Source organism: Tachypleus tridentatus, chromosome 1 (genome assembly GCF_004210375.1).
Source record: "Tachypleus tridentatus isolate NWPU-2018 chromosome 1, ASM421037v1, whole genome shotgun sequence".
NCBI lineage: Eukaryota > Metazoa > Arthropoda > Merostomata > Xiphosura > Limulidae > Tachypleus > Tachypleus tridentatus.
The window spans coordinates 173,939,764-173,962,597 of record NC_134825.1 but is presented as its reverse complement, the minus strand read 5'-3'; the positions used below and the strand labels follow the sequence as shown (position 1 = coordinate 173,962,597).

Here is a 22,834-nt window from a genome sequence, read left to right as displayed (position 1 = left end):
TAGACTATTATGTGTAGTACAGGGAAGACAACTTGTTTATCTTATATAAAATATGTCAACTTTGTAGAGCACAAGAACAACTAAATAGCTTAATTAAATGAAGCTTTAAACAGTTTGAGGACAAAGGATTTGTGAGTCAAGTCTAAACAGTTTAAGGACAGAGGATTTGTGAGTTTGGTCTAATTAATTTAAGAACACAGGATTTGTGAGTTTGGTCTAATTAATTTAAGAACACAGGATTTGTGAGTCTGTTCTAATCAGTTTAAGGACACAGAATTTATGAGTCTAGTCTAACCAGTATAAGGGCAGAGGATTTGTGAGTGTGGTGTAACCAGTTTAAGGACACAGGATTTGTGAGTCTAGTCTAACCAGTATAAGGGCAGAAGATCTGTGAGTGTGGTGTAACCAGTTTAAGGACACAGGATTTGTGAGTCTAGTCTAACCAGATTAATGGCAGAAGATCTGTGAGTGTGGTGTAACCAGTTTAAGGACACAGGATTTGTGAGTCTAGTCTAACCAGTATAAGGGCAGAAGATCTGTGAGTGTGGTGTAACCAGTTTAAGGACACAGGATTTGTGAGTCTAGTCTAACCAGATTAAGGGCAGAAGATCTGTGAGTGTGGTGTAACCAGTTTAAGGACACAGAATTTGTAAGTCTAGTCTAACCAGTATAAGGGCAGAAGATCTGTGAGTGTGGTGTAACCAGTTTAAGGACACAGGATTTGTGAGTCTAGTCTAACCAGTATAAGGGCAGAAGATCTGTGAGTGTGGTGTAACCAGTTTAAGGACACAGGATTTGTGAGTCTAGTCTAACCAGATTAAGGGCAAAAGATCTGTGAGTGTGGTGTAACCAGTTTAAGGACACAGGATTTGTGAGTCTAGTCTAACCAGATTAAGGGCAGAAGATCTGTGAGTGTGGTGTAACCAGTTTAAGGACACAGGATTTGTGAGTCTAGTCTAACCAGTATAAGGGCAGAAGATCTGTGAGTGTGGTGTAACCAGTTTAAGGACACAGAATTTGTGAGTCTAGTCTAACCAGATTAAGGGAAGAAGATCTGTGAGTGTGGTGTAACCAGTTTAAGGACACAGGATTTGTGAGTCTAGTCTAACCAGATTAAGGGCAGAAGATCTGTGAGTGTGGTGTAACCAGTTTAAGGACACAGGATTTGTGAGTCTAGTCTAACCAGTATAAGGGCAGAGGATTTGTGAGACTGGTCTAATCAGTTTAAGGACAGAGAACTTGTGAGTGTGTGGTGTTCGGTTTAAGAGCAGAGGATTTGTGAGACTGGTCTAATCAGTTTAAAGACAGAGGATTTGTGAGTGTGGTGTGATCGGTTTAAGGACACAGGATTTATGAGTCTAGTCTAACCAGTTTAAGGACAGAGGATTTGTGAGTCTGGTCTAATCAGTTTAAGGACAGAGATCTTGTGAGTGTGTGGTGTTCGGTTTAAGAGCAGAGAATTTGTGAGTGTGGTTTAATCAATTAAAGGACAGAATTTGTGAGTCTCGTCTAACCAGATTAAGGATAGAGTATTTGTGAGTCTGGTCTAACCAGTATAAGGGCAGAAGATCTGTGAGTGTGGTGTAACCAGTTTAAGGACACAGGATTTGTGAGTCTAGTCTAACCAGTATAAGGGCAGAAGATCTGTGAGTGTGGTGTAACCAGTTTAAGGACACAGGATTTGTGAGTCTAGTCTAACCAGATTAAGGGCAGAAGATCTGTGAGTGTGGTGTAACCAGTTTAAGGACACAGAATTTGTGAGTCTAGTCTAACCAGATTAAGGGAAGAAGATCTGTGAGTGTGGTGTAACCAGTTTAAGGACACAGGATTTGTGAGTCTAGTCTAACCAGATTAAGGGCAGAAGATCTGTGAGTGTGGTGTAACCAGTTTAAGGACACAGGATTTGTGAGTCTAGTCTAACCAGTTTAAGGACACAGGATTTGTGAGACTGGTCTAATCAGTTTAAGGACAGAGAACTTGTGAGTGTGTGGTGTTCGGTTTAAGAGCAGAGGATTTGTGAGACTGGTCTAATCAGTTTAAAGACAGAGGATTTGTGAGTGTGGTGTGATCGGTTTAAGGACACAGGATTTATGAGTCTAGTCTAACCAGTTTAAGGACAGAGAATTTGTGAGTCTGGTCTAATCAGTTTAAGGACAGAGATCTTGTGAGTGTGTGGTGTTCGGTTTAAGAGCAGAGAATTTGTGAGTGTGGTTTAATCAATTAAAGGACAGAATTTGTGAGTCTAGTCTAACCAGATTAAGGATAGAGTATTTGTGAGTCTGGTCTAACCAGTTTAAGGGAAGAGGATCTGTGAGTGTAGTCTAATCAGATTAAGGACAGAAGGTTTGTGAGAAGAGAAATGGTTAACAATGGCCAGGTGTCAGGGCGCTCAGCTCGTAATGCGAGGATGGCGGGTTCGAAACATGCTCGCCCTCTCAGTCGTGATGGGTTTGTAGCGCAACGATCAATCCCACAATTCGTTTATAAAAGAGTAGCCCAAGAATTGGAGGTAGGTAGTGATGACTAGTTACCTTCCCTTAGGCTTACAGTTCTAAATTAGGGACAGCTAGCGCAGATAGCGCTCGTGTGGCTTTGCGCCAAATTAAAAAAACAAACAAACAATATTGCAACAATGTTCACAGCATATTCTCATTTTTTACTGTATGTGAAGGATAGTAAATCTTTTGTGTTTCCAGAGATTACTTTTATCCTGTTGGATGATTGGTCTCTCTTATGAGACGGACTTGGTTTTAAAGTTGACGGATTTGTAGGCAACACGGTTTTTAAATAGTTCGTTTTTTCTTCACACATACCGCTTTAATACACCTAAGTGACTACATGAAGACTTTAAACTAGTGGGGAGTGTCAAGCACGTCATCCTTGTTGGCAGGGTAGTAAGTAAATGGATTAAGTATATCTCGTGCGTCACGAATAGGGGACTGTAAATATAAATATGAAGTTCCCTGCTTTAACCTGCAGACGTTTACCTGCTAATAATCTGATTTGTCATTATTCACTTTTATAAGGGAGATAAAAAAAAAGTTTTGAGTGAACCTAACAGCTTTAAATCTGTATGGAAGATAAGACAAAATGGACACAAAGTATTGAAATACATATTCTGAGTGAAATATGTAAATTTAAACAGTCCCTCACATTAAATTTTAACACCTTATAGCGTGCTACTTATGAAGATGGAACGTTAAGCCCTTAGTGGTCTGTATCAAGACACGTTTCCACAACAGGTAAGTCGACAGATCTACAAAGAATGAGGCTTTGTTTTGGCAAAATATAGTTCATACCTGCACTGTTGTAAAAACACAGCTTAAAGTTTGTGCTTTCTTATAACGAAGACACTTCGGGCTATCTGCTGAGCCCACCGAAGGGAATCGAACCTCTGATTTTATTGTTTTAAATCCGTAAACTTACCGCTGTACTAGCGGGAGGCCACAGCTTAAAACTACAAAGTTTTAATTTGGTCGAACGTATAAGGAATAATACAATTTTTTAATTATGCGATGACTGAAAGAATAGTTTATACCGTTTCTGAAGAACTAATTTGTTTTTTATTCCTTTAAACTCCAGACAGTTATTCAAAACCTAGCGATATTCTTGCATACATAATTCAAAGCTACAATATTATTTACATTCTAACAAGGAGTGACGTAGTTAGTAAAGAATATTTTGTAGCTTAGTTTTAATTCCTTAGACTGCTTGTCGAAAGGTCCAAGGCTCGAGACGTGATACTACTCAACCTTTTTCGTTAGAAAATTAATATTGAATTTCAATTTTTTAAATCCAAAGATCGACAGATCCCGTGCAGTGACAGGTGTTGTCACTCCCTCTAGTCAATATTCAATGACAAATAATAGACTCATTAAATAGGTCATGGTCATTCTCAGCGTTTCATACAGTATATCGGTTACCTAGGTTTTGATGTAAAATATCAAGTCGTGAAACAAAAATATGAATTATAAAATATACACTCACAATTTCAGCGAAGTAAGAAAATCAGTCACAAGAGTAGAGACTACCGTCAGAGAGCCCAATGAAATAGTCGCAGAAAATCACGTGGAGACAAAGTACAACAACGAACTCAAGAAATGATGAATCTTAACTGTAGCAATTTCCAACTGACGCGCTATAAGTTGCTCAAATTATTTTTCTGTTTAAGCGATTTAATAAAAACATTGGATTTTTCTCGATGGCTAAAATTGAAGAACTTAGAGTATTTTTTTGGCATACAAAAACACAGCATTTGAATTAATTTAAAACTACTCCATGACACATTCAATATTGCATCCATAAATATTGTCCACGTTTTAGTAAAATTTTCGCAGCCATTTTCTCTGTAGTTACTTGTAAAATTATAATCATTAATAATGAGGCTGGAGACACTATTATAAATATACACATTGTGTACTGCAATGAAACGAAGCACTTCCATCTAATATAAAATGGAATATTTCTGACCAGTATAACGGTGCTTGAATGGTTTTACGTTTTTGCAATATTTGAAGAGCTTTGCTGGTAGCGAGGAAAACTTAGAAAATTTTAGAGACTGTAAGAATAAACTAAAAGAAAATTCTACAACCTTCTAAGGAGTTTGTTTGGTAGATGTGCGTAGATTTGGGTGCAGTATACTTAGTCGTTTTTGCCGTATGTTTCGGTGATTGAATGGCTTCGAAGAGAAACTTGTTCAGTAACGATAAAAAACTGATAAAATCTCTCTTTCCCTTTAAATAATCAGCATAAAAATAGCCCCATAATCTGCACAGGAGTTTTTGCTTTTGTTTTAGTATTTGCTCAGGTTTAAATAAAATATCCAAAAACTTTTTTTCTGTAGGCTTGTGAAACGAGAAAATATGAAAAATAATATTATGAAGAAAAAAATGGACGAATTTTGTTCAACAATCGGAAAATCAAAATTGTTGCTATTATCAATATTGTAGCAGCCTTAGCCACAGAAATAGAAAATCTTGAGTGTGAAACAAGTCTGCTCTTTAAGATAACTTTTGCCTGTATGTTCTATTAGAAGTTCTGTAAAATTCCTGAGCGAACCCTATTATGAACCACTATCATGGTCCTTGATACTTATGTGAAGAGGCTTTTTGTGGCGGCATTGAGCTATATATGATGTACAACGTCAGCGTGCTCGTGTTTTAAAGTAAACATACCATTAAACACGCGGCGCGTGACCGACATGTGACAGTGCAGCCAGTCTCTTGTTGAATGTTTCACGTGGTCGCGAGAGAACTGATGTGCGAACAGATGGCAGAGGAACTCATAACACTGCTGTGGCCTCCTGAGAGAACAACTTAGCTCTTTGTAAAATTTCCTGTTTAGTATTTACGTCTTTAATTTTTGTTACACATTTCAACCAAGCGCTGAGTTACACTCCTACATAAACTGTGTTTTTTTTCACCATTTGACTTACACTAGTAATAGAAGTGTAGTTCGGGAGTTGAACTACTAATCCGTTTTCCAGACCCGTACTTACAGGCTGCATAAATCAATACATTTCTGTAACACGATATAATACCTAGTTACTCACTAACAGAGACGTATCACACAAAATCAGGTGTTCGATTATCCTCGGTGGACTCGGCAGATAGCCTAATGTGGATCTGCTTTAAGAAAAACACACACTCGCACACGTATCACACAATCTTCCTGTACCCTGTGAATTTTCGCAACAGTACCCTTCATATTCGATTTGTTATAGCGTTATGGACCCTAGTTAGCGTACACCCTTTCTTGCATCCTAGGATCCATGGAAACAGCTGCTGCGCTCCTGGTCACAAAATGCTTTTAAAACTGTATTTTACCAATGAAGGCTGTTAGATGTAAGCTTCAAAGCACTCTTTTATCTTGAGCGTTCCAGCAACGCGTTGTATAATTATTTATAATAACTGATTTCTGTGAGAAAAAAAATGTTTAATCTAGTTAACACTAGTTTCATATATATATATTTATTTGTACAACTGAACTTAAAATGTGCGTAAATTGCTAGTAAATTATTAACGATCGAACATCGCGCCATCTCGTGTTTTGTGTGGCAAGAGAACTATGATTTTTGATGATTGTAAATTGTTTCAAATTGTGACGCAATATAAGATTTAGATTAAATTTTTCAAACAATATCGAAAAGTTTGTGAAAATTAAAACATTTATGTTTCCATAAAGTTGACGTACCGCGTCATTTTGGAGAAGTTGTTGTTTGGTGTAGAATAACGTAAAAATAATCGAATTTGAACTTGTAACAAAGCCGAAGACAAGAGCCCTTGTGAAATATTATGTGATATATATTGTTGAATAATTCATTGTTAGCTCTATTTCCTATCTGTCTAAACAGACTTCAACATCGAACAACACATTCACAGTTCAGTTTCTTTTCTATCTAAACAAAGTTCGTCGTAGCGATAACTAGCTGCACTCCTTCTAGTCTTATACTGCTAAATTAGGGACAGCTAGCGCGGATAGCCCTCGTGTAGCTTTCCACGAATTTCAAACCCTAATACCTAACGAACAAGTAGTGTTTAAAGCACATGATATCAATTATCAAATTTTAGGAGTTAAACTTTAAAGTAATAATTTGTAATTTCTCAAACATAACGTGCATGTATTTAAATTAGGGACGGCTATCCCAGAAATCCCTCGAATAGTGTTTCATGATATTCAACAAATGCCAGCTGCAAGAATGATAGTTACTATTTCAGTGTTGGATTTAGGTTTATTCAAGAAAATCTGTTTCCCCAATGTCTATTTAATAACATCTGATCTCTGTTGCTGTTACGTTCGATGGAAAAAAACGTTAGAAGCTGCTACACTTCTTGTTGCTTCGCGTGTTTGTTAAATCATATCTAACTGATGATGCTTCTGTCCGTTTGACGTTAATCATATCTAACTGATGATGCTTCTGACCGTTTGACGTTAATCATATCTGACTGATGATGCTTCTGACCGTTTGACTACCCTTCTAGTTTCTTGTAACAGCATATGTTCACTTATAGTCATCATTGTAACAAGGAGAACTAAAGGACAAGGAAAATGCAGATCTTTATTGTTGTAGAACCAATGTCCATGTTTGACGCGCTGGAGCGCAATGTTTCTAACGCAATCAACATTGATAAATCTGTTACACTAAGAAATATGAGAGGCTAATTTTAGAGGCAGTGAACAGTATTAAACCTGCTACACTAGAAAATATAAACAACAGTTACTTTTGGGAAGTCAACGTTATTACACCCGCTATAACACTAGGGCACATAAACAAGAGCTAGGTTTAGAGTGCAATATTGTTAAACCTGTTAAACTAAGAAATATAAGTAACAATTAACTTTAGACAGTCAACAATATTACACCTGTTACACATAAACAAGAGCTAGGTTTAGAGTGCAATATTGTTAAACCTGTTAAACTAAGAAATATAAGTAACAATTAACTTTAGACAGTCAACAATATTACACCTGTTACACATAAACAAGAGCTAGGTTTAGAGTGCAATATTGTTAAACCTGTTAAACTAAGAAATATAAGTAACAATTAACTTTAGACAGTCAACAATATTACACCTGTTACACATAAACAAGAGCTAGGTTTAGAGTGCAATATTGTTAAACCTGTTAAACTAAGAAATATAAGTAACAATTAACTTTAGACAGTCAACAATATTACACCTGTTACACATAAACAAGAGTTAGTTTAGTTATCGATATTATTAAACCTGCTACCCTAAGAAATATAAATATCAGCTAATTTTAGAGGCAGTCAGTAGTGTTACACTTTCAAAACACTGCTGCTACACTAGAAAACAGTAGCAACAACCAATCAACTCTGGAATGCGTTATGTGTTATGTTTAGATGCGTTATGTGTCACCTACTATTAAGAGGAACTTACTGCTTACATCAACTGGTTGTCTGCTGCTCATTTATTTGTTGTGTTGTGCTTTGTATTTTTCAAACGGAAAGACAAATAAATAATGATATTTAGACGTGTTTCTAATGACCATACTGGATGCTTGTAGAAATCCAGATTGTACGTATGTGCAGATCCAGATTGTTTATACGTACAAGTCCAGACTATATGCACAAATCTACATTGTTTATACGTACAAGACCAGACAATATGCACAAATCTACATTGTTTATAAGTATAAGTCGAGACTATATGTACACGTCTACCTTGTTTATACGTACAAGTCCAGACTATATTTACACGTCCACATTGTTTATATGTACAAGTCCAGACTATATGTACATCTCTACATTGTTTATAAGTACAAGTCCCACTATATGTACCAATCTAAATTGTTTATAAGTACAAGTCCAGACTATTTGTACATCTCTACATTGTTCATAAGTACAAGTCCACACTATATGTACCAATCTAAATTGTTTATAAGTACAAGTCCAGACTATTTGTACATCTCTACATTGTTTATAAGTACAAGTTGAGACTATATGTACACGTCTACCTTGTTTATAAGTACAAGTCCAGACTATTTGTACCAATCTAAATTGTTTATAAGTACAAGTCCAGACTATTTGTACATCTCTACATTGTTTATAAGTACAAGTCGAGACTATATGTACACGTCTACCTTGTTTATAAGTACAAGTCCAGACTATTTGTACATCTCTACATTGTTTATAAGTACAAGTCGAGACTATTTGTACATCTCTACATTGTTTATAAGTACAAGTTGAGACTATATGTACACGTCTACCTTGTTTATAAGTACAAGTCCAGACTATTTGTACCAATCTAAATTGTTTATAAGTACAAGTCCAGACTATTTGTACATCTCTACATTGTTTATAAGTACAAGTCGAGACTATATGTACACGTCTACCTTGTTTATAAGTACAAGTCCAGACTATTTGTACATCTCTACATTGTTTATAAGTACAAGTCGAGACTATTTGTACATCTCTACATTGTTTATAAGTACAAGTCGAGACTATATGTACACGTCTACCTTGTTTATACGTACAAGTCGAGACTATATGTACACGTCTACCTTGTTTATACGTACAAGTCCAGACTATATTTACACGTCCACATTGTTTATATGTACAAGTCCAGACTGTGTCTTTATAAATGTCCGCGTTGTTTATGTATAAAAGCGTGGTCTGTGTGTTTATGCAAGTCCAGATTGTGCATACAAGTACAATAGCAGTGATATTGTATGTTTAATCTGAATCACAGACTGTAACATCTTGTTTATATGAACTATGAGATTACATCTGATCCATTTAAAACTTAGTCATTTGTGTGCATTTTATAAATAATTAAGATCTGTGGTTAGTGATAACATTAAACTATTTTAATATCTTTCACTTCTCTTGAATGATTTCACTGTTAGACTTGGTCAAGCAACTGTCGCTAACTGCAACTTTTAACTTAAACTACACAGTTTTCCAATTTTCATGGTTATCGTAGAGTATCTATCCCAGTTATCAATATAACGCTGAATAACTAACTACTTTTGTTTGTTTTAATTATATTAAGTGTTGTTTACCTTCAAGCATACTATAGTTTGTAACCGAAAAGAAATGACTGAATTAACTTCTGAATGTTGTTATTGAACACGAGCGTTTGTGATAGAGCACGAGATCTTCTTCAGCTGAGAGTCGATAATTGTGGGGTCAGCCCCAAAAATTATTTATTTTTTTCCTCACGACTTTCAAATCATGTTTTATCTAAGTAATAACAAACTGTTAGGGGTGTCTTTACAGATTTGTAAAAGGAACCACAGTCCCTTCATGGTGCCTTGTATTATCCAATCAAAAGATTGGACACTTTTAGTTTTTACGACGTTGTTTAATCAGTGATAAAAATAATTGGCAAATGATTTAATTAACTGAAACGAAAATAAATGAACAAAACAAAATACCATCTTTGATAAAGAAGATTTTAATTATATCGTAATGAAGATGAACGTTAATACCTTCCCTTGGTGGTATGATGTCCATCACCGTCGTGAAGATGTGATAAGTTATGTCATCCGCAGTATGAAAATAAAATAATAATTATAGAGATAATTATGCGATAATCATAACCTTCTTATTGATGTGATATTTAATAAACATTCATATTTATAATGTTCGTGACGTCCATCCTTAGTATGATGATTATTCGAAACTGACCATGTCAATGTTCTTAAAGATATGTCTAAATGATGTCCCCTCCCTCTTAAAAATATTGGACATGAGATGGGTGTTAGACATTGGATGGCAGAATATTTATATGAAAATAAATCTAATCAGTGTAAGTGATGTCCCTCTCTTCTTGGAGACGTTGGACATATGATGGTCGTTAGGCACTGACTGGGAGAATGTTTCTGAGAAGATAAATCTAATCAGTCTAAATGATGTCCTTTCCTTTCTTCTTGGAGATATGATGGTTATTAGATGGTTGATTATGTCGTGGTTTTTCCCTGTGCATTGTTAATAACGTTATATAATCGCAATTATATTGGTGGAAAAAGTGAAAAAGAAAAAAACAAACGATTTTCCACTTCAAATGTCATAATACATAATTTAGTCTATTTAATTCATGTTGGTTACCATAGCAACAGTTAGGTAAATATTGTCATTTTTCGTGCATGCTACATTCTTGTGTTTATAAGTTTCCATTCACTGGAGTTGGAACTTAATAGTCCTGATAGTCACGCGCATGTCGATGTTCCACGAGCATAATTATATTTACTTATAATATCGCAATTCTAGTTAACTTCTCACGTGACTTGAATTCGAAGCTCCATTTATATGTTAAAAAAAGACCCCAACAAAACAAACGACAGCGGATCGGGGAATTGTTTCGTTGCTATGGGTTCTGAATGCGTTACTGGTTTTGCGTGAATCATTGTTATGTTTGTTTAGAGTTCAGTGACCTTTCTGATGAAACATAAAACACTCTGTAAGTGACACTTATATCAAATAACTGAAAACCTTAGAGGTGAAAATTATGTGAGTCACTCATGACACCGATTCTACCATACAAATTACGCATAGATATATCTGTCTCTAGCAACGTTCTGTATTAAAGTTGTATATATAATTACGAAATGTTTCTAATAACAATAAAACTTACGTAGGCTGTTAAAAAACCATTTTTTTCACATCCATAAAGTAGATTTTCACAGCAACAAAATGAATGACTAAAGTTTTGTATCTCAAAACGGCTGGTATGGGTATTAACATTTTTATTGATAAGGAGCGAACAACGTTTCGACATTCCTTGGTCATCTTCAGGTTAAGAAAGAGGGAGTGCGACCCTTGAAGAGCTCTTGTCCTAGGGACGACAGTATAAACGGGTACGGGACTGTAGGGGGCGTTGCAGTCGAATGTTAGGCTACTAATTGGTATAGGTGTAAAGGTGTTCCTTTATATTGGTTTAATGTTGATTTTAGTTACTGTATAAGTAAGGCTTCTTGAATTTTGCGTTTGTTTATATTTGTTTCCCTATTTAATATCTGAATGTTTTTTATGGTTATGTTGTGTTTATTTGATTTGCAGTGTTCAAAAAGGTACAACTGTTTTTTGTTTGTTCTTTGAATCTAGTTTCCATTTTTCTGCTTGTTTCTCCAATATAGAAGTCGTGGCAGTTGTTGCATTGTATTTTATGAATTATGTTGGCGCTGTGTTTGTCAGTGTAGTTTTTAGTATGTACTTTAGTTTTGTATGTGGTTTTTTAAATAAATTTGGTGTTTACTGGAATTTTGTGTTTTGTTATAAGTTTTTTTTCCAAATGTTGGTTATTTTTTCGTTGATGACCGGAACATATGATATGCAGCAGTATATAATGTTTTGTAGTTTGTTGTATCTTGGGATTTACTGTTTGTTGTTTGTTGTTGGTCTAGGTGTGTGCGTATAATTTTTTCCACGTTATTTTGAGGACATTTGTTGATGTTGATGAAGTATTGTTTTATTTTGTTGATTTTATCGTTAATTTTATCTGGTGAACATAGTTTTGTGGTTGTGTTTATTTGGTTTTTTAATATGTCGAGTTTTTGTTTTGTTTCATGTGCTAAGTCCCAGGGAAAGTATAGTCCAGTATGGGTGATTTTTCTGTGGATTTCTGTTTTGAATTGTGTATCACTTCTCGTGATCTTGAGGTTAAGAAATGCTATTTGGTTAGCTTTTTCCTGTTCACAGGTGAACTTAATGTTGGGATGTATCGAGTTAACGTGGCTGAATAAAACTAAATGTGTGTTCTGTAGATGTGAATCCAGCAACTGTATCATCAACATATCTGCACCAATACAGTAGCGGGTGTAGTGTTGAATTGATCGCTTATGATTTAATCTGTGTAATAAAATGTTGGATAGAACTGGTGACACGGGATTCCCCATACTTAGACCATTTATTTGTAGGTAGTTTTGGTTATTGAACATAAAGTTAGTTTTGGTGGTAGTGAATTTTATAAGGGTTGCTAATTGGTTGCTGGGGATGTATATTAATAGGTTGGGGTTTTGGATATAAAGTTCTAAAGTTATCTTGTAGGCTTCAGTTGTAAGAACTTCTATGAAGAGGGAGATTACTTATAAACTCTCCATCAAGGCTTTATGATTTAGTTGATTAAGAATTACTACAGTTTTATTCCGTTTTTGTCTAGAAAGCTTTCGTCTGCTATATTACAACAGTGTACAAAGTAAAGTGAAGATTTAGGGTTTTTACTTGTGGGTAAGGTTATTGGTGAAAGTGTCAGACGTGTATTTATAGGTTAAGTTATAGTGTAGGTACCTGGATTTTACTTGTAGCTAAAGTTATAGTGTAGATCACAGGTTTTTATTCGTGTATAAAGTTATGGTGTAGATTCCAGGTTTTTATTTGTAGGTTAGGTTATAGTAAGGGTTTGAGATTTCTATTTATTGGTTAAGTTATAGTGTAGGTTCCTGGGTATTGCTTGCAACTAAGGTTATAGTGTAGCTTCTAGGTTTTTTTGTAGGTTAGTTTACGATGTATGTTCCATATTATTATTTTTAGGTTAAGTTTTAGTGTAGGTTCCAGGTTTTATTTGCAGATTAGTTTATACTATAGGATACAGGTTTTTTTACTTATAGGTTAGGTTATAGTTTAGATTCCTGGAATTTATATGTAGCTAAGATTATAGTTTAGGTTCTAGGTTTTCATTTGTAGATTAGTTTATACTGTAGGTTTTTTTACTTATAGGTTAGGTTATAGTTTAGATTCCTGGAATTTATATGTAGCTAAGATTATAGTGTAGGTTCTAGGTTTTCATTTGTAGATTAGTTTATACTGTAGGTTTTTTTACTTATAGGTTAGGTTATAGTTTAGATTCCTGGAATTTATATGTAGCTAAGATTATAGTTTAGGTTCTAGGTTTTCATTTGTAGATTAGTTTATACTGTAGGTTTTTTTACTTATAGGTTAGGTTATAGTTTAGATTTCTGAAATTTATATGTAGCTAAGATTATAGTTTAGGTTCTAGGTTTTCATTTGTAGATTAGTTTATACTGTAGGTTTTTTTACTTATAGGTTAGGTTATAGTTTAGATTCCTGGAATTTATATGTAGCTAAGCTTATAGTTTAGGTTCTAGGTTTTCATTAGTAGATTAGTTTATACTGTAGGTTTTTTTACTTATAGGTTAGGTTATAGTTTAGATTCCTGGAATTTATATGTAGCTAAGATTATAGTTTAGGTTCTAGGTTTTCATTTGTAGATTAGTTTATACTGTAGGATATAGGTTTTTTACTTATAGGTTAGGTTATAGTTTAGGTTCCTGGAATTTATATGTAGCTAAGATTATAGTTTAGGTTTTCTAGGTTTTCATTTGTAGATTAGTTTATACTGTAGGATACAGGTTTTTTACTTATAGGTTAGGTTATAGTTTAGATTCCTGAAATTTATATGTAGCTAAGATTATAGTGTAGGTTTTCTAGGTTTTCATTTGTAGATTAGTTTATACTGTAGGATACAGGTTTTTTACTTATAGGTTAGGTTATAGTTTAGGTTCCTGGAATTTATATGTAGCTAAGATTATAGTGTAGGTTTTCATTTGTAGATTAGTTTATACTGTAGGATACAGGTTTTTTACTTATAGGTTAGGTTATAGTTTAGATTCCTGAAATTTATATGTAGCTAAGATTATAGTGTAGGTTTTCTAGGTTTTCATTTGTAGATTAGTTTATACTGTAGGATACAGGTTTTTTACTTATAGGTTAGGTTATAGTTTAGATTCCTGAAATTTATATGTAGCTAAGATTATAGTGTAGGTTTTCTAGGTTTTCATTTGTAGATTAGTTTATACTGTAGGATACAGGTTTTTTACTTATAGGTTAGGTTATAGTTTAGGTTCCTGGAATTTATATGTAGCTAAGATTATAGTGTAGGTTTTCATTTGTAGATTAGTTTATACTGTAGGATACAGGTTTTTTACTTATAGGTTAGGTTATAGTTTAGATTCCTGAAATTTATATGTAGCTAAGATTATAGTGTAGGTTTTCTAGGTTTTCATTTGTAGATTAGTTTATACTGTAGGATACAGGTTTTTTACTTATAGGTTAGGTTATAGTTTAGGTTCCTGGAATTTATATGTAGCTAAGATTATAGTGTAGGTTTTCATTTGTAGATTAGTTTATACTGTAGGATACAGGTTTTTATTTATAGGTTAGGTTATAGTTTAGGTTCCTGGAATTTATATGTAGCTAAGATTATAGTTTAGGTTTTCTAGGTTTTCATTTGTAGATTAGTTTATACTGTAGGATACAGGTTTTTTACTTATAGGTTAGGTTATAGTTTAGGTTCCTGAAATTTATATGTAGCTAAGATTATAGTGTAGGTTTTCTAGGTTTTCATTTGTAGATTAGTTTATACTGTAGGATACAGGTTTTTATTTATAGGTTAGGTTATAGTTTAGGTTCCTGGAATTTATATGTAGCTAAGATTATAGTTTAGGTTTTCTAGGTTTTCATTTGTAGATTAGTTTATACTGTAGGATACAGGTTTTTTACTTATAGGTTAGGTTATAGTTTAGATTCCTGAAATTTATATGTAGCTAAGATTATAGTGTAGGTTTTCTAGGTTTTCATTTGTAGATTAGTTTATACTGTAGGATACAGGTTTTTTACTTATAGGTTAGGTTATAGTTTAGGTTCCTGGAATTTATATGTAGCTAAGATTATAGTTTAGGTTTTCTAGGTTTTCATTTGTAGATTAGTTTATACTGTAGGATACAGGTTTTTTACTTATAGGTTAGGTTATAGTTTAGATTCCTGAAATTTATATCTAGCTAAGATTATAGTGTAGGTTTTCTAGGTTTTCATTTGTAGATTAGTTTATACTGTAGGATACAGGTTTTTTACTTATAGGTTAGGTTATAGTTTAGGTTCCTGGAATTTATATGTAGCTAAGATTATAGTTTAGGTTTTCTAGGTTTTCATTTGTAGATTAGTTTATACTGTAGGATACAGGTTTTTTACTTATAGGTTAGGTTATAGTTTAGATTCCTGAAATTTATATCTAGCTAAGATTATAGTGTAGGTTTTCTAGGTTTTCATTTGTAGATTAGTTTATACTGTAGGATACAGGTTTTTTACTTATAGGTTAGGTTATAGTTTAGATTCCTGAAATTTATATGTAGCTAAGATTATAGTTTAGGTTTTCTAGGTTTTCATTTGTAGATTAGTTTATACTGTAGGATACAGGTTTTTTACTTATAGGTTAGGTTATAGTTTAGGTTCCTGGAATTTATATGTAGCTAAGATTATAGTTTAGGTTTTCTAGGTTTTCATTTGTAGATTAGTTTATACTGTAGGATACAGGTTTTTTACTTATAGGTTAGGTTATAGTTTAGGTTCCTGGAATGTATATGTAGCTAAGATTATAGTTTAGGTTTTCTAGGTTTTCATTTGTAGATTAGTTTATACTGTAGGATACAGGTTTTTTACTTATAGGTTAGGTTATAGTTTAGGTTCCTGGAATTTATATGTAGCTAAGATTATAGTTTAGGTTTTCTAGGTTTTCATTTGTAGATTAGTTTATACTGTAGGATACAGATTTTTTACTTATAGGTTAGGTTATAGTTTAGATTCCTGAAATTTATATGTAGCTAAGATTATAGTGTAGGCTTTCTAGGTTTTCATTTGTAGATTAGTTTATACTGTAGGATACAGGTTTTTATTTATAGATTGGTTATACTGTAGGTTCCAGATTATCATTTATTGGTTAGGTTATACTGTAGGTTCCAATATACCATTTATAAGTTATGTTATACTGTAGGTTCCAGGTTATTATACAGTTCATTTGCTCGTTTATAGAAATCATGACAAAAATGCGTGTTTAAAGTTCCAGTGATGTTACTTAGAAAGTTAATTGAAGCTTTGTGTTAACGGAGTTACACTTACAAAACATGTAAGTTCTAAATATTTCTTTAATCATAATTAGAATCATAAGTATGATTGAGGTCAGAATAACCTAAACAATGTTCTAAATATTTCTTTAATCATAATTAGAATCATAAGTATGATTTAGGTCAGAATAACCTTAACAATGTTCTAAATATTTCTTTAATCATAATTAGAATCATAAGTATGATTTAGGTCAGAATAACCTTAACAATGTTCTAAATATTTCTTTAATCATAATTAGAATTATAAGTATGATTTAGGTCAGAATAACCTTAACAATGTTCTAAATATTTCTTTAATCATAATTAGAATTATAAGTATGATTTAGGTCAGAATAACCTTAACAATACTCTAAAGCTATGTTTAAAATTTATTTTCTAGTTTTTCTGGGATTGGGACAGCCGAGTTGTATCAATAGGTTGATTGTTGCCCTCAAACATTATGTTATGTTATGTTGAGTTAGTCATATGTATGTTATGAATATCTTTCTAAAGATGTGTAAGTTAAAGAAAAAATAGTGAAACAAGTGACGAAATCTTTACTTAACAAAGCTTTTATGGTCCATAGTTCCAAACATTTAAAACCATCACTTCATAATTTATTTTTATTTTATAGTTGACTTTCCACTCTTTCTTCATGTGACAAGTTACAAGTTCTCATTGTGTTGCAATTGTTCTTGTATTCTTTTTTTATCAACTGAAAATTACTCTTGGGATAACTTTAAAGAGTGTTTCTCTACGTGTATTACGTGTATTTAAAGAGTGTTTCTCTACGTGTATTACGTGTATTTAAAAGAGTGTTTCTCTACGTGTATTACGTGTATTTAAAGAGTGTTTCTCGCGTGTATTACGTGTATTTAAAGAGTGTTTCTCTACGTGTATTACGTGTATTTAAAGAGTGTATCTCTACGTGTATTACCTTCTGGGCTAAATAATATTAATGTAGTATTCTCTTTCGTTGTTTTAGGTGAAATAAACATGGATAATTTATTTGTTTCAATTCTTCTATCTTTAGTTTTTTCTCTATAGGTTTATTACTGCTGACTTCTAAATAGTATTAACAGAAAGGGTACTGAGACCCTTTGTGAAGTCTTACTCATCTGTACGTAGTTTTAATAACGATGGTTTTGTTAAGGTATTATTCATATCTAAATACTGTTCACAGCTGATGTATAATTAAGGTTCTAATACAATATCAGTTTTTAGGCTCATATGTCTAAATGTGATACTCTTTTAAAAGCCATATGACTGTTATAAAATTATTGACTACCTAAAATTATCTGACAACATTTATATTTTAAGTACCAACCAAAGTACACTTCGAAAGGTAGATTAGTTCATCCAAGACTAAAAACAACTGTAGCTGTTGCTATGGAGACATAAATGTGTAAATCATAACATGTTATTCATCAATTTCAATCAGCACGTGTTCACGTTAGCGTCTGTTTCTTGTGGACATGAAACGAATAATTATTTACGTAAACTTTGCTCGTTAGTTGCAATCACTAATACATGTTTACTTTAGTGTAACATTATTTGCAAAACCCCAGGAATGCAAACACGTGCAGGATGATCATATAAAAGACGTAAAAAACCTGTGGTGTGATATAGGAAAACGCAGCGAGTGATCGCGTCTTATGAAGACCGATAAAATTATATTACCCTCACGAAAGTCTAATGGATATCTTGGGTTAATGATATTCTTTTCAAAGATAACTCTTTTATTTTTTTGTTCATTGCAGACAACAAGCCGCCGAAGGGAAAGACACGAGCGAGAAGCTGAGAAATGCCGAAGCTTTACTGGAGCAGAAGAAAATATATCAGCGCCATCTGCGAAATTTACAGAAGAGTTCAATTTCGAGGGAAATTCTTCAAAGTAAGACTTCGGGTTTTTTGTGGCTGGTTTATCTTTATGATTCGTTAATTAACGTGAACAACTGTATTTCCCAACCTTTTATGAAATGCTGAATTTAAATCCATCTAGAGAGGATTGCGACCTAATGGCCAAGATGGAGTCGAAATGGCTGAGATTTGAGTCACACCATGCCACTGAAAACATGGTGATATAAATGTGACAGTCAATACCCCCTTTCTGTTTGATTAAAAATAATGCGTGATTGTTGTTATGTATGGAAAAAACTATCAGTGGGTACATGGCCTGGTGATTAAGGCGATCGACTCGTAATCTGGGGGTTGTGGGTTCGAATCTCAGTCACACTAAACATGCTCGCCCTTTCAGCCGTGGGAGTGTCATTATGTGGCGGTAAATTCCACTATTCGTTTGTAAAAGAGTAGCTCAAGAGTTGGTGGTGAGTGGTGACGACTAGCTGGCTTCCCTCTTGTCTTACATTGCTAAATTAGGAACAGCTGGCGTAGATAGCCTACGTGTAACTTTGCGTGAAATTCAAACAAACAAACAATTTTATTTAAACACAGCACAAAGAGGAAAAGCTTGGTCCTGTATGTTTCACTGGGAAACGTTTTGTATATATACATGACAAATGATTTGTCCCTTTTTTTACGTAAATAAGTAACACACTTTCTTATAATTTTACCCTTAACAGTTATTATTCATAAAAATGGATGATACAAATGGTTCGTGTACCACTGCTGTTTCTCTCACATTTCAGCCAGCCTCATGATTCTTGGTATTGGGAGAAAGGCCTCGTCGGCACTGGATATAAGAAACGTAGTTGTTTGACACATTATTTTTCACTTTCACTCGTAAGGTCTTGTGATTTAGATAAATAAAGTTGTTCCTGTATCTTTAAATAGGATTTGTTTGTTTGTTTTCGAGTTTCGCGCAAAGCTACTGGAGGGCTGTCTGCGTTGGCAGTTCCTAATTTAGCAGTGTAAGACAAGAGGGAAGGCAGCTAGTTATCATCACCCACCGCCAACTCTTGGCTACTCTTTTACCAACAAATAATGGGTTTGATCGTCACATTATAACGCCCCCACGGCTGAAAGAGCGAGCATGTTCGGTGCGACGGGGATTCGAATGCGCGATCCGCAGATTACGAGTCGAGCGCCCTAACCACCTGGCCATGCCGGGGCTCTTTAAATAGAAAGATGTTTATTTCAATAGGATAAACTGTATGTTCAGATTTAATCCTGAAAACTTTCTTATGTGTATTTAAACATAAAGACTCTTATTCTTTGTGTTAAGAATGAAAGAACTGTGTTACTTGTGTTTAAACTGGAAGTGTGTTACATAGGTTTAAATAGTTAAAGTTTCATTTCTTTTATGTAACCACAAATGAAATCAAAATAACAACTTTGTTTCATAATGACAATCTCACATTTTATTCTGATTTGATAACTTACTAATTTTATTCCATCATTTAAAAAATAAAAAATAACTTTATTTTAAACCTTATGAAAACCTGTTTATATGAAATACATTCCTTCCTCCCTCCCCAGACTACAGGTCCAGGTTTTTTCCGTTAACCTCTTCTTGTGACCTTACCCATAGTGGGATGTCTTACATAAGCGAACGCATGCGCAAAAGACGATGCTTTGCAGACAGAGAATTAGAGGCAGTCATGTTTGAAAGGGAACAAAGATCTCAGTTACACCGACGCATGGAGGTGTTAGGATGTACCTCATGGACAGGGAAGTTTGGGTTCCAACCTTTTGATTACCTAGAACGTGCATTTCACCACCCATGCAAAAGTCACCTGCCCATGCCAACTCTACTGACCAACACCGTCGACCTGATGGATAACAACAGCGAGGCCTATCACAAGTGTTCCGGAAGAAGTGTTTTAAACCATAGTCATACCAGTCTTAATTTCCTGGAGTCGTCAGTGCCATTTCCCCGGATAGTAGATAGTCCTTACGAGCCATACAAGTTTCTCGCTCCAGTACGGAGTTTGTCCGAACCTGAAATCCATGGAGCAGTTGGAGTAAGACTTCCTTTCCAATCTATGCTCTTTAATTCCACGCCTGCACTCTCGCCTGTCTCTGCTGAACTCTCGAACGTTGACAATGTCATGCGAGATATTACGAGAATAGCCCTCGGTGGAATTCATGGAAAATGTTCAGCCTTCAAAGAAGTACGTGGGGCCAAACCTGTTTCAGCTGACGACAAGCAAGAGACCTTGATGTACAGACCAGAGTCATCCAGTAAAAGGGAAAACGACTCAAAACGACCAGCAATTTCGTTTTCTGTAGAGTCAATTATTAGTCAAGATTGATGTTTCGTAACTGAAAATGTAAAGAATGAATTAGAGAACTTAGCAACTGCAATTTCTCTTTTGTTTATAGAAGTGATTCGAAGACGATAGATGTTTTTTCTAATAAAAAGTTGCAATAATCTAGGATCATCCTTGTAATGTGGGTAAAATAACACGAATCAACCCGATGTTCAGCTATACTTTATATACGTACAATCTCGAGTTGAATATATGTATTTAAATGAAACAGACATCGAGTCTGTTTCTAATTCATGTTCATGCTCAAAGTACTGCGGCTTATCGAACGTAACGGACAAGATACTGATAAACATGTAATTTTAATTTAAACCTCAAAGAAAATAATAAACAGAATATCAATTATTGACCACTACAGAAATTCACTGTTAAATTTTGTCAGTGTGAACAAATGTTCAGTTTATAGAGATATTGAAAAGAAACTGACATTTAAAAAATATATGATAGTTAAATGTGATATTTTTCTAAACAAGTAAATTTTACAACTTCGGTGCTTAAATATTTATAATAAGTAATCCAAAAGGCTTACCATTCTTCCTCTTGACTATTATGGTCTGAGATAGTATATTGTTGTCTCAACGCTTGTATAGGAAAACAGAAGCGTCGAAAGGTGTGCAAACTCAGTATGTTTTTAAACATATATTTACCATTCTAAATTCTGTTCCAATTCTGTCTAGTACCCTTATACGTACTCTTATGTCAAAAGTTACAACCTCTTTTTTACACGGTGATGTTACAGCCAGTTTCTTACACGGTGATGTTACAACCAGTTTCTTACACGGTGATATTACAACCAGTTTGTTACATAGTGATGTTGCATATAGCTTTTTACATGGTGATGTTACAAGCAGTTTCTTTCATGGTGATGTTACATATAGCTTTTTACGAGTTGACATTACGTACAATTTTGTACACAGTGATATTGCAGTGTGTTTCTTACATGGCTATGTTATATATAGTTTCTTACATCGTGATATTACATATAGTTTATTATGTGTTGATGTTACAGTCAGTTCCTTACATGGTAATGTTACATATGGTTTTCTAGATTGAAAATCTATCTTAACTTACTAAGGAACGAAAACACGACAGTTAATCTAAGCATATTGTGTGAAACAACGCCTGTTACAACAAAGACTAAACTACAGTAATGAGCAAATAAATATAAAACTAACACTAGGTTTCAGTTTCAGTTTTTGCAGTATAAGTTTTTCTCTCGATTGCTCATAAATATTTTCTTATAACTTTAATTATAAAAGTATAAATTTAATACAAGTCTGTGTTTGTATGTAATACAAAGTTTGTAAAATCTAGCTCGGAAACATAATAGGTTCCTTCTTGAAACTTAAATAAAATAATTTGTCCACTTCACCGGGTTCTTAAAATCATGTTATTTGTAATAATTTTTAAACTGTGTTATCCAAAGTTACAGGAATATTGGACTCTAGTGTCTTCCTTCTACAACTGTTCCTATTACATGTATTTAAAGTTTCATCACATGGATAGTTATGTGTCAAATAAATAAATTATTACTTATAAAATATGTTTCTTTCTTATCTCCGAGTTTCTAAACAACATAAGTGGCTTTAATACATTAATAATAAATCGGTTTTGGTCTCACATACAACAGTTGACAGATCTATACCATTATAAACAAGTTCCGTAACAAAGAATAGTGTAAAACGTATCACTTCTCCTGGTTCTTACTTTTGTTCCTGTTAATTTTAAATTTCTTTATTTCACGATCTTTAAGCTGGATTAGAACAATTTGAGATGACCTTTAAATAGGATAATATAGTTTCTGTTTTAAAGATTTTGCTCTCTTTAGCAGTCATTCAAATTACTATCCGTAGAAAATAAAATGTTATTGTAATTTTTGTTCTTCCCTAAGGATAGTTATAATGTATACAACATATTCCCACGAGAAACGTTTAATGTTATGAAGTGTAAGACATCTTATTTTAGAGAAAAGATTAAATTTATTAAACACGTAAGAAACACCCCTTTTCCTTCATGTTGTCTGCCATCAGGACTGGAATGTTCATGTTGTTAGGCCCACAGTGTACTCATATCTACTGTGTATGATAAATGTTCATGTTGTTAGGCCCACACTGTACTCATATCCACTGTGTATGATAAATGTTCATGTTGTTAGGCCCACACTGTACTCATATCTACTGTGTATGATAAATGTTCATGTTGTTAGGCCCACACTGTACTCATATCTACTGTGTATGATAAATGTTCATG

General features: G+C 33.8%; 1 protein-coding gene across 1 annotated transcript in view; it reads left to right on the top strand.

Moving 5' to 3' along the window:
- LOC143230485 (uncharacterized) overlaps positions 1 to 22,125 on the top strand; it is a 38,174-nt gene extending 16,049 nt beyond the window's left edge. Inside the window, exons 3-4 of the mRNA XM_076464138.1 lie at positions 18,116 to 18,249; positions 19,794 to 22,125. Coding sequence (XP_076320253.1) covers positions 18,116 to 18,249; positions 19,794 to 20,569 — 910 coding nt within the window. The 3' untranslated portion in view covers positions 20,570 to 22,125. The remainder of the gene's footprint in view (positions 1 to 18,115; positions 18,250 to 19,793) is intronic.
- Positions 22,126 to 22,834: the final 709 nt, after the last annotated feature.